The sequence below is a fragment of the Chironomus tepperi genome, unplaced genomic scaffold (genome assembly GCF_022539635.2).
Source record: "Chironomus tepperi strain 1889 unplaced genomic scaffold, CSIRO-AGI_Ctep_v1 contig_359, whole genome shotgun sequence".
Classification (NCBI taxonomy): domain Eukaryota; kingdom Metazoa; phylum Arthropoda; class Insecta; order Diptera; family Chironomidae; genus Chironomus; species Chironomus tepperi.
Window position 1 is genome coordinate 2,547,618 of NW_027226481.1, and position 16,430 is coordinate 2,564,047.

General features: G+C 31.3%; 1 protein-coding gene across 2 annotated transcripts; it reads right to left on the bottom strand.

The window, feature by feature from the left end:
* Nucleotides 1-1,222: 1,222 nt before the first annotated feature.
* On the bottom strand, nucleotides 1,223-3,888 carry LOC139094909 (uncharacterized). 2 transcript variants are annotated; one of them, XM_070646142.1, is made up of 4 exons: nucleotides 3,769-3,888; nucleotides 2,046-3,141; nucleotides 1,483-1,978; nucleotides 1,223-1,419 (listed from the first exon to the last, which is right to left on the bottom strand). In XM_070646142.1, exons 2-3 carry the CDS (start codon nucleotides 3,048-3,050, stop codon nucleotides 1,496-1,498), a joined length of 1,488 nt encoding a protein of 495 aa, XP_070502243.1. In that variant the 5' UTR covers nucleotides 3,051-3,141; nucleotides 3,769-3,888; the 3' UTR covers nucleotides 1,223-1,419; nucleotides 1,483-1,495. The 2 variants fall into 2 exon arrangements, with proteins under 2 accessions (XP_070502243.1, XP_070502242.1); XM_070646141.1 differs by having other exon boundaries at nucleotides 1,223-1,978.
* Nucleotides 3,889-16,430: the final 12,542 nt, after the last annotated feature.

Below are 16,430 nucleotides of genomic sequence, written 5' to 3' on the forward strand. Positions count from 1 at the left end.
GATTCGGTCACAGATAATAAAGTCATGTACACTATAATGATGCAAATTATAATACTAATAACCACGAACATTGTCTGATATAATGACTTATTTATCAAAATACAGAATGTATGCATGCTAATACAGTGAATTTTTAATCTAACATGGACAAAATAATACAGGTATTATCATCAATGTCTGTAATTATTACTCTAAAACTAAAATGTAATTGCAGGAGGAAAAAGTAAAATTTTGGATATGTCGTGATGCAACATGGAAGTATTTTGGACAAGTGCTGGACATTTTGTGGATGAATATTTAGTAGAATGAGTATTGATGGCATGTTTTGGCTTTTTTGAGTATGTTACAAGGGTATGGCTCGTTGGTCAATTTCATGTAGTTGATATATGAATTAATAGGAACTAAATTAACTAAATATAATCATCAGGTGTCCTAATTGGATCTAATGATCTTAATTTTTCCAATTCTTGGTCAAAACAAGTCCTGAACTGGACATATTCAGCATTTTAATCACCCAAAACCACCCGAATTCATAAAATACATTTTAAACATCAAAATGCACTCCATTTCATACCAAAATCACAATCCTTTCCAACTTTTTTGTTACTAATTTTCAGTTCACTTCCCGTCCACATCGATTTTTACATACAGAATATTTCTTAAGTCTCTCTTTTTATTTTTTTTCGAAGAAAAGATTGTAAAACGATCATAATAAAGTACACACACTTCAAAAACCGTGCAATTGCATTTAATAAGTAAGTTGGCTTCGAGGTAACGCGGTTTGTTGGTTCTTTGTCGATTATATTCATGAGAAAGATTTTCTGTTTAGTCTCATTCTCATTGTTGTAAGCTTTCTCGTCGTTTATTGAATGCGTGTGAAATATTGGACGTAAAAAAAATTGTCGCTTTGAGGCACAAAATGAACTTCAATATCAGTTCAATGAGTTTGTGATAAATTTGAATGAATGAAAATCAGAGTACTTTGTATTGTGGATGTGAATGGGAAAAGATTACGAGTATGGTAGAGGAAATGAGTTCAATAGCATTGAATGTCCGCTTCATCTTGATTTCCTAATTGGTTTAGTTAATAATTTATATTTTGTTTCTTATGAAATTCTTAAGAAAAATGGGATTAATAGAGTAAGTTATTATTATTTAAATTATTATTATTTGTTTATTTAAATATTTTTTATCAATGTAAAATCCATTTTAAGGCAGTTTCAATTTTTTTAATTATGTACAAAGTTTGGATACATTTTCAATTTGAATTGGCTTAATGCCTATTTAACTATTTTGTTACATTTAAGAAAAATTATACAATAATTAAAACGATGAATACAGTGTTTCAAGTCCATTAAAGATCTTGGCAAATCTAAATTCCGACATCGAGAATACCAGGGTGAACTTAAAATATTTAAACTATAATAAATTTAACAAAAATTAGATTTTTTAAAACTTTTTTGTACAGAAATTTGAACGCACGTTTTATCTCATTTCACTTTTTTACTTGATTTTTAAGAATTTTTTTATTTCTTTGATATTGATTGCTATCTGGATGTGTAGATTGTACATTTCTTCTGTGCATACTATGAGATGATACTGTTGAAGAATTTGCTGATGGTGAAATTGCATTATAACTAGTTGATGGCAAGTTAACGTCCAGTTGAGCACTCGTTCTTGCGGAGTTTTGTCCACTTGGAATATTATTTGTTGGACTTGTGTTTGCTTTAACTTTTTTAGGTCCAGATGGTCCATGAGTGGAAATGTGAGCATCCTCGTCAAATATATCATTTACATTTTCAGAGATAAAACAACTAGGATAATATGACGAAAGATTTGGAACTGATGATTCTCTCCAGTGATACATGAATAGATCATATAGAAGATTAGGATGTTTTTGAAGGAAGTAACATATAAATCCACCAAATTTGTCACAGAAATCTCGCAATTCCTTGCTCTCTTCCCAATAGTGCGTGTCCTGTAAATTGTGAATTATTTATTAAGATAATCATATAAGATCAGTTTTCTTAGAGTCTAGTATTTACCTTATTTCTCATGAACCTCATTAGTTCGCTAACTCTTTCGAGATATCCTGTACCAAGGATTTTTTGAATTTCCTCATGCAAATCTTCTTGCCAATTATCATATTTTTTTAAAATGGCATTTAGTTTGTCAGTTGTTTTTCCAAGAAATTTTGTTTTTCCATTTTTCTTTCCCGTTGGATTTAGGAGGTTAAGAAATGTAATAAATTCACTTATATCAGCTTTTTTCCAGAAGTAAGGATGTCTTGGAAATAGACTGATTACAGTATAATCGCAATTCTTAGCTTCAACCAGACAATAAATCAAATGCGCGAACAGGTTAATATTATAAGGTTGAATCCATGGCTGCTGCTTAACTATATTAATAATATAGTCCATTTTTAATTTCAAAGAACTTTGAATTTTCATTTCATCTAATATTTCCGATGGCGATTTATCAGAGTCGTTATCATTCATAAGCGAAATGAGAAGAAGCCCAATATCATTGATGTCTTGTGTGAAATTTGAACTCTTTTCTGCACGACTCAAATTGAATATTTTCAATTTATCGCTCTCATCCTCATCACATACAGCTATATTATCGGCAGAGATGTTATTTATGGCAAAACCTTTATCATGAAAAAATTTAACTGCCTTAAATAAGTCATTAAATAAATACTTTAATTTATTTTCATTTATACTCTTTTTATCATTAAGTTCAATTAATTTTCTTAGAGTATGCTTATATTCTTCATATCCAAGGTATGTCTTATCTCTCTCATTCACAATTTTGTTTATTTTCAAAACGTAAGTTATAGTTTTAAATTTTTTTGTCGTTTCAATGTCATTATCAATGGATGTTTTTTGTAGCGTTTTGTGGTTTATTTCTCGAACAACTATTTTATAGTCTGTATCTTTGTCTAATCCTCTTCTATAAATGCCATCTATTCCATAAACATCAATCGGAAGATCATTTCGAAATTGCATTTTTCCAACAAGCTTTTTCTCATTATCCAGATTATCGCTCATGATGAATAATTAACGATTTTGTATTTTAATTATTTTATATTTGAATTGTTAATTAAGTTGCACTTTATTTTATGAATTTTGTTAGCTAAATCTGAAATAAAATAATGAAAAACCATAGGTATAAAGATTTAATTGACTCGAAAACAATATTGTTAAAAAATCAAGAATTTTACTTATTGCATATTCAGGAAATGCATATAAACTTTAAAAAAAAAGTCGAAAAATAGACCAGTGTGATTCTAGCTTCAAGTTGGATTCAACGAAATCTAACCCAACAAGTTAGAATCACACTGATATGAGGCCACGTCTTAATGCCGTGTGTCTTTCGTCATTGCTCAATAATCGAACAGAATTTATCAGAAAAGCTAACTTTACAATCCATAATTAAACATTTTCTTGCTCACCAATAAGTGCTCACCAATACGTTACGCACACTAGAGCAAAAATGACGTATAGTCTATGGCTTTTTATTAGATGTTTCAACGATAAGAAATATTTTTTTGTTTAAATCAAATGTTCTTTGAATTATACTAATTGGAATTATTTATATTTCATTTCTTTTTAATCATGCTTTAATTATGATTAATGCAATTAGCATTAAAATGATAATTATTGAGCAATATATAGTAAAAAAAAAAGTATTAGAATTAACACCACTTAATGCCGGAATATTATTTTTTCATATTTTAATGCATAAATCGCCAATTCCTTAACTTACTTCACTATCTTTTACTTCTTGATCTTTTGTTGAATGCAATGAGCATTGTGCAAAACACTAATTAGATAAATTGATCTGTTTAATTTGAAAATTTTTCTTAACTTCCAATTTCACTATTGAATGCCAGTACAATACAGGGGCGTTGCGGAAAAAAATTTTTTTTAATTAATGCTTTTAAATTATTTTGATCCGTTAAACTTTTTATAGATCACCGATCATTTTTGCATAAACTTTTTTGGAACCGAAATAATAAGATCGCATTGGTTCTTCTTGGTTGCTTCTAGGATTCGCCAAGATGCGCAGGCATGCAGTTTCTTTTGTTCTAGATGCGCATCCAGATGCATCCAAATGCATCAAAATGCATTAATTTGAATTTTTTGTATGGAAATTTTTTATGTAAATAATGATGAAAAATTGGGTTTTTGAGAGTTTTTCATCATTGTAATTGGAAAACAAATTCAAAATTATTATATTCTGGATATTTTAACTTTATTTTTTTTTTAAAAAAAATTAAAAAATTGTCATTTTCAGAGTTTTTAAAGTATTTGATTAAATTTTCAGATGCATTTAGAAACGCATTCAGATGCGCAAACCCTAGACTCTGCTCGCGAAATAAAAATCAAAAACAAATTTGAGTAATATTTGGAATAACCGATAAAAAACATGATCAAAGCAATCAAAGCGTGCCAAAATCAGCCGCACGATCTCAAACGAATCTTCATAATCTTCAAAAGAGATCAAATCAAATAAAAACTTCAATTAAAAAAGTGTTCAAAGGGGATGGATCCACAATAATCCAGTCACTTAATCATTTTAAATCAATTTATTGCAATTTTTTCGATCAAAAATATTTTCTCACACAAAGCAAACAAGCAAGAACAAGAAGAATAAGCATAAAAAATTGCACATCGACGGAGATAGCGAGTGAGTAAATGGAAATTTTTAATTAAGATTTAATTAAGCGCTAAGTAAGCAAGACTGCGATGAGAGCATAAATGTATAATAAAAATAAAGCGTCGAATTTGTGACTCAAAGAGTCAGACTAATTAAAGGTAATCTGTTCTGTTATGCATTCACAATACTTGTTGGTCTTTTTGCTGATTCTAGAATCAGCGAATTAATTTATCAAAAATTTTACCGCACTTGCGAATGTGTTTCTTCTCATTCTTGAAGATCCATAAAAGTTGGGATTTAAAGACACATTCTGGGTAGGATTAATTATACTTTTCATACCATCGATCGAGTCTCAAGTTGATGAGAAAATGAAATCCTTTCAGAATGTGCAAATAATCACTTAATTAAAAAACTTTTTATTCGTATGCATCGGTCGCGAGCATGAAATTGGGTAGCCGAGGATTATGTGTGTGGATTTAAAGCATGATTTATAGAAAGGATGTGTTTGGAGAGGTTTTAGGAGACGTAGAATTATTGACTGCCTTTGAAGATCACTGAATCCAGACAACCTGTTCCCTGCTTCCATGTTAAAGACCTACGACAGCCTATTGCCTCATTTAGAGCTCATCAATAGCTGGATCTGCTTCTTATCGAGACCTAAATCATCCAAATTCAAACTAAAAATGCGCTCTAGACACCAAACAACCTCCCAACAACCTCAATTAATTTTTATTTGCAATCATTTCTTCTGACTGCATTTTATAGTATTTTTTTTATGACTGAGATAAATTCACCAATTGATTTTGAATCACATTTTCGACAAAGCATGCTCATCGAGTTGGTTGGGCCTCAATTTAATTCTCAATTTAACCATAATGAAGTAAAGATTCTTATGATAATAAAAAAATTAAATTTGTTGAATGCTGCGAATGATTGCGTTATTGAGTATTTGAGGATAAGGCATCTAATATTGAGAATTTTGGATACAAAAATCATCAAAAGCTAATAAAAATCGCTGCATTTTTTTCACTTTTAAATGTTTTTATCGATTATAAATTTGTGGTCTTCTACAAAGAGTTAAAAATCGGCCATAAAACCACGTCTCTAGCTTGCGCGCTCTTTTATTGTAATCCTTTTTAAATGTTTACTGCTGTGCTGCTCACATTTCTTTATTCCAAGAATTCTAAGACAATAAATGGCGCTCTATATTAGAAAATAACTTTATTATTAAATATTTTACAATAAACACCTGAAAATATTTCTTTTTCTCACATTTTTCTATAGTTTTATTAACTGCTTCACACATCTTTGTTAAATAGCTAATTTGTTAGTCTCTGTTTCAACCTTTAATGTGAATTTAAATGATTTTATGTAATCGGAGGATTTTTTTTGTTGTTGCACTATAGTTGAACCTCCTTTTGTTCTTTATTGCTTCTTTAACTAGACCTGGTTTTGTAAGGATGAATAATAAAATTAGTTGGAGATTTTAAATGGATCTAGATTTTAGTAATAAGGTGATAATGAATTTGATATTTAAGGCGTAATTTGTAGTGTAATAATTTTGAATGGATGTGAGAACTTTTGATGTTTTTTGAAGTATTTGAACATATTAAGAGCGTTGATTGACTTAAATCATTAAGAAATTAATATAGTTAGCCTAACAGGCACAGAAATTGCTTTTAGGTACTTTAGTGATCTTTCTGCAATAAGAAAGCATGCTTTTTGACTGTTAGGGTTAACAGCAAGCAGTTTAGAGAAGCTAGTAGCCCTAAAAGGCAAAGAACATGCAAAAACATTACTATGGTACCTCAGTTCGGTCTTATTGTCAATTAGGCTTGTAATAAATTGTAATTTGTCCTAGTAATCAGCTTGATTACTAGTATAGAGCCTAAGTATAGCAAATTTAGCCATTATCTATCACCAGTCTTAATATTGGCTTCGTACTTGAGTCAAACCTTGTCAAAAATGCTTTTATATTCAAATTTAAAGGCGCCAATTTACAATTTGAATTTCAAACATCATTTCTAAATTTTGTGCCATCATTTCCTCAATATTTAATTTAAATATTCTCATAAAAATGTAATTAAGTATTAATTTCTCATATTCATCAATAATATTCTCCCGATCTTCAATTCCAACACTTTCTTCCTCTTCATTTTCTCCTTCCTTTCTCCAAAAATCCTTTTAACTTCAATTTTTTATTTACAAAAATGATGAGATTTAAATTTAAAATTTTGCTGATAATGTCAATATTTGATTAATTGAAGCCTTTCGATTATTTTTAGCTCATTCATGCCTTTAAATGTTGTAAAAAGTCAGAGGAAGCGGATATTTGTATTCTTTTAAAAATGAGTCAATGATGAGAAAGTGAATTTTATGAGAAATTTTTTTGTTTTCCTTTTTTGCCTTTGAAGATTTTTTAATTTCTTTTATGGGTTAAGAAAAAGGATTACAGGCAAATATTTTTTGGGATGTTTGAATTTGTGTGTTTATGAATATCCTGTAAGGTAGATTCAATATCCTGTTTTTGGCGATATTCTGTGAGAATTTAGACTTCATTTAGGAATGTAAACTTAGATGATTCATGCAAGAGACGCAATTTTAGTTGGAGAGTCTAGTTTAAAGTTTGTAGAGCAGCTTAATCAGCATAAATTCGATGTTATTGTCTAAAATCTTGATTTAGATTATATAAACTATACTATGAACCCTACCGTGATGTTAATTGTGCCATCTGAATATGCTCCTTGTCTGTTAGCCAACATTTCTGCAATTTCAATGATTTTAAACACATTTATTGGGTTATCTTGAGGAGCACAAAGCTACAAACCCCATTTTTTGTCGTAAACCCTAGTGGATACGTTGTACTGTAGAAGTAATATGCTATTGTGCAAGAAAAGCATCCAAATTTGCAATAAATGACAAGTATCAAAGCCTAGACCAATGAATGACATCTTGTGTGCCGTAAAAAATAAAAAGTTGCACACCACTGCCCTTAACTGGCCTTAACTAGCAGCAAACTCAAGAAATTTCTCATTATCTAATCCATCAAACCATATCCACCAAATATCCACTTACATCCATTAAATTCTTGAGGAGCACAAAGCTACAAACCCCATTTTCTGTCGTAAACCCTAGTGGATACGTTGTACTGTAGAAGTAATATGCTATTGTGCAAGAAAAGCATCCAAATTTGCAATAAATGACAAGTATCAAAGCCTAGACCAATGAATGACATCTTGTGTGCCGTAAAAAATAAAAAGTTGCACACCACTGCCCTTAACTGGCCTTAACTAGCAGCAAACTCAAGAAATTTCTCATTATCTAATCCATCAAACCATATCCACCAAATATCCACTTACATCCATTAAATTCAACTCTAAATACCCCTACATAATATCCTTAAATAGCAACACATGATCACAGTCCACTCAACCATCCTAACTAATTTATTTCAATTAAATATTCATTCAAAAATATTATGCATGAATCAAGGCGCAATTCCTGTATTCAGCAACCCTCGAGCCTACGTATTAAATCAACTCAATTTATTCATCAGCTTTTATTTACTCATTTATGTGCGCGGCTGTTGCTAGATTTTGAAAAATATTCGAGGGTGGAATGAGACAAAAAAAAAGTTTTTTTTTATCTCTTCTGTAAGTACAGCAGTGCCATATGCTGTTTGACAAAACATTTCATGATTTAAAGAAAAAAATAAAATTATAGCAAATATTTATGATCATTCACCAGGTTGTTTAATTCTGTTGCTTTTATGCTGTATATATGTTGAATAATAATAATGAAAAAATATGAGGAATTGTTCTGTGTGTGTGCATGTATATGCACCTAAATGTATGTATAATTATTCAATGCACTGGAATTTAAACCACCACCTGCCCTTATACACATTTATGTATATATACATAAATTCAAAATAAGACTTTCATTCTTCTTCCATCACTGTATTTGTCTCTTACATGTGCTCCTTATTGATACAATTCATGTATATTGTACAAATATTTTATTTCATTTATATAAGTGTCACCAACCCCCAATTATCGTACTTTTTACATTCTGTACTGTGATATGAAATAATAGATACAATAAAATTGACGACATGTGCTGCAATTTCATGCAATGATTTATTGAATGGATTTTGTGATTTAATAGGTAATGAAATTTACAAATAGATTTGTATATTGAGGGTAAATTTTTGAGGCACAAATTGTTTGATGTGCGGGATGGTGAATTGAGGAATTGGAAATTTGTTAAATTTGCAAACAGTTTTAATCATTTAATGTAATTTGTTTGTGGTATTAAAAAGAATTTCCTCAATTTTTATGGATTTTGGCATGAGTGTTGGATGACAAATGGTTTCATGGGGCAGCTTTTTGATGACTGAATGCCTTTCGAGTGAATTTCATTAAATTGCCTTAGTTTACTTATGTAGTTTAGGAGCTAGCAGCATACATAGAGCCTAAACAGCATCATGTGGTCGTAGAGTTCCGTTACGTTGTTGCACTGACTTAAAGACGTAGTAATGCTTTGATCTTATCATGAATGGCTCCTAGAAGACTATATTGAGGATGAAAAATTAAATTTGTCTTAACAAATCGCTTCAGAGTTGAAATCACTGATTTATGCTAGCATGACCTTTAAATGCAATGTATGTCCAAAAACCATTGATTTTGAGTGTATTTACTTAATATTTAGTATAACTGAAGTTTTTGGTCAAAATTTGGTCAATTACTCATCAAAACTTCAAAAATCTCATCAAATATCACCAGTATTAAATGATTGATATCCACACTAAGTCAGCATATCAGCCTTCAAAAATCTATTTGAAGTTATTTGTTGAAATATTGCCGCAATCTTCATTCTCAAATGTTGCAGCAATTTTTGTATCATCTAGAATATTATTACACAAAAATTATACCTTACATCTCTTACGCAAATACGCATGCCAAAATCTATAATTATCCATAGTTTCTAGCAATTTTCATCTTCCCTCAAAATCTCATTTCTTAAACAAACAAAAGACGGATTTGTGTCCAAAAAAAATATCTTCTTTAAAAAAGGAATTTCTGTTCCTCCTTCTTTTGTCTTCTTCTTCCTTTTTTGCATCACCGATCAAACTCAAAGGAACTGACCGACAAGAAGAAGAAAAGAATCTTGCGGTGGCATCAGTTCAGTTCATCTAAATAGAAACTTTGCATTTACTGAGCTATTATTTAAATAAATTGCACTCACTCCCGATTCATCATTCCATTGTGGTCATTAGATTTATGTAATATATGCTGTAAAATTTGAAAGAATTGTGTAATTGGATTATGGCATATTAGTGCGGCTTTTAGATGTGGGTCACTTTTTGGTTTGGTTCTTTTTGGACAATAATGGACAAAAATTGCAAATGAGGTGGATGGAATTTGGTTTGAGGGTTGATTAGACTGAAAAAGAAGTGGTTTTGTTCATTAGTCATGGTGTAGACTGGTATTGGAAGTGAGGGAATTTAGAGTATTGAGTTCTAAGAGGCATTGGTATATTGTCGGATAATAGCACGTTCTGGTTAAACCTGAGTAGCCGAATGATTAGGCATCTTACTGAAAATCAGAAAAAATAGACTTGACAAGGCTGTTAGTTTGATTCCTGCTAAGAGCTCATGTTATATTTCGTTGAATTAGCATGAACTATTTGCAATATAATGTTCACAATATTATAAGCGACTGTCGGGCTTATTGATTAATTTGGATTCCACATCCACATGGCTTCCTTCGTGTCCTTTGTGTCGATACCCAATTTCCGATGGATATTCTCAATAATATCCAAAAAACACGTGCATTTGCCAACATAAAACTGCCTTCATAAGACCATAATTGTCATTTATTTGCCTCAAGTCAATTCGGAAGTAAGAAAGCAAACCAAAATATTTGACGACATCTTTCAATACATTTCAATAAATTCATAAAAAAGCGATGCAATGAGTAAATAATCCAAAATAAACAGTGAGACATTTCCTCTTCTTCTTTTTGATTTTTTTTTTATCTTGCTTTATGAATTGAAACATTTTCAATTTTTTTCATTTTTTGTTAATTCAAATTACATTATCCAGAAAAAAAAATTAAATAAAAACCCTCAAAACACCTGCTTTCATGGCTCGTGGCTTCTCTTTTTTCCTTATTTTTCTTTACTTAAATATATTGAACTAAATATTTATTCTTTCTCATTTTTTTCCATTAATTCTTGGCATAATCACTTTTTTATGCTGTTGTATTTTGATTATTAGATCATTTTTAAGTCGTGGATGATTAGGTTCTGGTTTTGTTGGATATAACTTGATTTTTTTCTGGATTTATGCATTCTTTGAACTTGAATATTGAGTTTTGATTCATTTGAAACTTTAATTTTCAATAAATTTTTAAGTTAAACGTATTTTATAGTTTACTTTGGGGTCTGTTGTGATTTAAGGAAGCAATGAGCTCAAAATTGACTCTGATTTTGCATTCTTTACATGTATTCAAGTCGAATTCAAGCTCCGGCTCTTAGGTAAGCTCTGAGAGAGTTTTTCAACCAAATTCCATTCTAATTTGAATAATTTTTGGACAATTAAAAAGTAAAGAACCCAAAAAACTTGCTGGTTAGTTGATATGGTAGGTGAATGACCTGATATGACATCCTGTACACAATGCAAAGAATCTAGAGCTTCATAAACCTCAAAACATGCGTCATTAATCAAAAGCCAATGATAAATCCACTTCAGACAGCATTCAACTTGATATTAGCAATTAGAAGACGAAAGACAACGATAGAGTCGGTTTTAGGCGCCACCTGAGGGTGGTCATGTATTATAATTGATCTGCATGTCCAGCGTAGTAACTAAAGGAAGCATCATGCCGAAAAAATTAACATTTCATAAAATTATTTTCCAACCAATTTAAAATTCAACAAAATTAAATTTTATTCCCATTAAATTGTACATTGTCCCGTGTCGCATCCCACCTATACTCATCTCCACTGTTTACATTGAATCTTGTTTATGTGCAAATAAAATGCAATTATATAAGTTAATAAATATAATAATAAATTGAGAATGTCCATTTAAGAAAGTAACGACAGAGAAAGACTGAGAAAGAATTTAACGTTAAAACATTGAAACCGACCATTAAGGTATTGACATTTCAAAGTTGTAATTATACTTCATAAAATTAAAAAAAAAATGAATTACTTGCTCTGTCATTATCATCATATTATTCTAATAGCGTTAAAATGCATGGAAAAAGCTATCACTACATATCATATGTTTAAGTGATTCTTTAAAAATGTCTGAAATGCTCATAAAAATGCAATTGCATATCCATCATATAACTAATAATTACTGGATGTATGTTTTTCGCAATCTTAGGCTTAAGGTGGATGAGAACTTTTATGGCCACCGACTTTGCGGCATATGATTACATAAATTGACATTTCAAATGCTAATTTCTTGTAAATGTTGGTATATGTAATTGAATTTGATGTTTGGGGGGTATTGAGGATGAGTTTAGAGCGCATTTTATGTGTGGCATGTCTAAGGTAGTTTGAGGGACTTCACGTTATATGGATAAAGGCTTGGGTTTTTAGGGACTAATTTTCATGAAATTTCTCCACAAAACCATTGAATTAACATCCATTTTCAGGCAGGCAATATAACAGAGCCTTGGAACTGACAAAGAACTGACCAAGATCTTCTAAACTGGACATTTTATCGGTCCAAAAGACAATTCTACAACTTCATTCTGAATTAACATTCTTGACCACCAAAAGTGACAATCCTCACTCCCATTAAATTCTCCAAATCCCCATCACACATCCGCTACGTGCTACAATCCCAAATCACCGGTTTTCAACCCTCTTCTTAAGGCTTAAGCGCATCATCATAAAAATTAAATTGCAATCATTTCACATCTTATTTTTTCTCATTTGCTCGAGATACCGCTCGACTGCTTCTGTTCAATAACTGTTTATTTTTTTTGGTTTGTTGGGATATTTGAAGATGGAATAAGACATACAGAACATCAAATCATTACAAAGTAATTCATACTTCTTTCACATATAGCCAAAAATTATCTGTTATTATCAATAATCCATTTCATTTATGAACTCACCGAAAAAGTAAGAGAAATGCACAAAAGGAATGGAAATTGCATGTAATTCACATCATAAACTTTATTGTGCTTACTTGACTCGAGAGAGTAAGAATATGTTTTGGAATTAAGAAAGGAACATTAAAAATTAATTTCTTAAGCTTTATTATTACCGGATGAAGGATGGACGGTGCATTTTGGGGGCTTTGTTGTCATAAAGTATGGATCAGATTTGAGTGGACTTTGGGGTATTGGAACTCCGTTGAAGTAGGAGGTCTGACAATTCTGCTATGGCCTGTATAACCCTTCTACAGACCTCTAACAAATTGTTTTCCTGGTTAATGTTTAGATAATTTGTCCTCACAGGTAATTCGTAGGTGCTTGTTAAAAAAAACCTGAAAATCGCTGATTCCAAGTGCCGTAGACACATATTTCAATAATTCTTGCTCACCATCCACATCCAACATCAATAACTCCCCAACTCACTCGTTCATTCTTTCGCAATCTCACTTGATGAAAGGGGAAAAGCATCAAGAACGATGTATGTGATGAATTGGCTGATATTTACTAAAATATGTTCAATCAACGTGCTTGAAGAAAATGAGATGCCATGAAATCAAGTATCAAATAGCAGAAGCACAAAACGGTACTGAATATTGAAACATCATGCCTGTACATGATTACAATGTACGTGTAAAGGGCATCAGTGATAATTTTCTTTCATATAATCCAGTACAAAAGTACCTTTTTTTTCAATCATGATGATCTGGGGAACGTTAAAGTGTCTTAAATCGGGGATGATCAATTGTTGAGGATTTAAGAAGCGATTTCACGTATTTATTGCTCATAGCTATATCCAATGTATTGAAAATTGACTGAATTATCAACAATAATTCTCGTTAAAAAGGCAGAGAAAAAATATTGAGGAAGTACACACATGAACATGCTTAACTGCAAATTGATGCATTTTTATTTGAAAATATTTCTTAATGCTGTGAGGTTAATGATGATGATCGTACAAATTGAATCCACGCATGATGGATTTACAAGTTTGTTACTTCTTATTGGACCCACATTCGATTATGTATGAGATTAAAATTCCATTATTCGGCAAATGGATTAAATTAAAGATTATGCTTGGGTAGTCAAACATGGACATCAGGTTGTGAATTCTTACTGGATAATCAATTTTCAATTTTTGATAATAATCAGCATAAATCATTAATTAAAGCACATAATTGAAATTTCTCAATTTTAGTTACATGAACTTTGAAAAATTACAGGAATTTACCTAAATCCACATCATTTTCTCATTATTATTCCATTTTAAGTTACACAAAAAGCATCTCCTTATCAATAAATCAAAAGAATTTGTCGAGCTTATGCCTCCCCATTTATTCAAATATTTACGCATGTCCAAAACATAAAATATAATCGGCAACATGTCATTTGCATTTTAATGATCCAATGAGTAATTGCAAGTGAATGAGCGAGAGAAAAAAAGAAGCGAAAAATGTAAGTGCTTTAAAAAATTTAGCGATGCATGATGGGAGTTTGTGGAGTGATGTTTTGGATGGAATTGGAGGGGCCGTTTTGAGGTGATGTCAAGTGAATGTTGGGTTATTTGAAAGTTCTGAGGATGTTGAGGATATGTCATAGGTAGTTCAGTGAGCTTACTGCTCTAACTAGCAATTATGTAGGATTCAGAAGTAGCAAAGACGCCCTAGACTTAACAGAGAATAAAATGGACATTATTTTATTCACAGTCATCATCAACACTCAATTGAATGATCGTCAAAGAGCATACCAAGGGAACATCGGATGTGAGAACCCAAAAGTGCTGAGAAACTGACAGTTTTCTTTATACTTGCTTACTAACTTCTGGTTTTAGGTTCTAGATAAACCTTAATGTAGCTTAGATGTGTCCAATTTAATCTCACTCACCAATGTCGACTCAACTTTAGTTACATTGTGTCCAATCTATATCATATCTGATTTCTAGTTCTGACTATTCTCAAAGTATATTTAATCCCAAATAGCTCAAAATTGATCAATCAAAAATCCGATTAAGGGCTGGCTTGGCTATGGCTTGATGCCCGATTCGGTTTAAATTCATTCGGTCAATCCCCCCAACCTGGTGTCGGATTAACTTGTGCTATTTCGAGATGTAACGAGAACACAATCCCTCAATCTGCATGCTCTTAAAGCTTAGTACATAAAAGAGGGAGGCATGAGGCATTCAAAACTGTTTCTTTAAAAAACTTCACAATTGATCAATAATGAAACAAAAAAAATTCAACCGGCGTACGTTCATCATTCTCATCTTCCACGTACATGATGTCTAGTTGAATGACAAGTATCCACACATTTGTAAAAGGCAACAAAAACAAAATAAATGATTTTTTCAAGTGAAGATAAGAGTGATGCAATTTAATGATCTCAAATGTGGCCGCGAGCACAAAAAATTCTTTACTTTCGCTTCTGTCGCAATTGTTTTTCTGTGTTGTGCTGCCTCTTTCGCGTTTTTTTTTCGACGAAATAAAAACAAAATTATTCAATTGACGTGAGATTGAAAATGAAAATTAGCAATTATTGCATTTGAACCATGAAAACATATTTTGGAGATAATTTTCAGCTCCTTTTTTTAGTCTTGCATAATTTGACGCATCTTCAAATGGTGCCTTAATTGATGTCACTTTCGTCTTCGATATTTTTAAGTGACTTTCAATTTTTTTGGCAAAATGTGCTGTTATTTTTTGAGACTTGATGTTTTGAGAGAATGTAATGAAAGATGAAGGAAAGCTGTCAGTCACAATTGTGACAAAATTACTTGCTTTAAGAATTTTTCACGGAATTAATTTGCATGAAATTTGTTTCGTATGACTGCAAATGCCAGCAAATTAGATGCTGGAGTTTGAAATTTTTATACGCATCCAGACGACGAGATCAGGTGTCAAATTGAGCTCATTTCTCTTTTTGGAAAGAAGATGCGTAACGACTATATTTTGGGAGTCTATGACTTGAGGATATCATTATTATGACGGCTTTCTGTAAAATTCAGGCCTTATAAAGCCTTATGATCAACGTTATTACTTGATAATGACTTATTTCACTTGCTTTTAATGTCTGTTATCCTTCATGAGCTCTTCAATTGATGTTTTTAGTTCGTTGGCTTCGTTTTACAATTTTTTAAATTAAATGCATCAATATCTCCATTCCTAGCTCTATTTCATGAGATAATTGGCTGCTCAGGCTATATTACGCGTTCTAGGCTTATGATATGCTTATTTAATACTTACAGACCCCTAAAATCTGATCATAATAAGTAAAAGACCCCAGCAATGCCTTTTATACCCCACTAATTAATATCTCTTCCAAACAAAACTCAAAACATTTTGTCAAATTCGATCAACATTCTGTTAATTTGTTTTTAAACATTTCACTTAATGTGCCTTCCATTAATGCAATCTTCATTCAAACCACCTCGACTCTAACCCAATCCCATAGCAATATTCCGAAAGAGGAGCAAAATCTCGTTTCTTTATGCAGCAATATCTTCTTATCGACCATCACAATCTAAGTCAGCAGAGGAAAATAAAGAGGTAAAAAAAATTCTCAGCTCATTTAAAGCACAAGTTTGAAATATCTTAT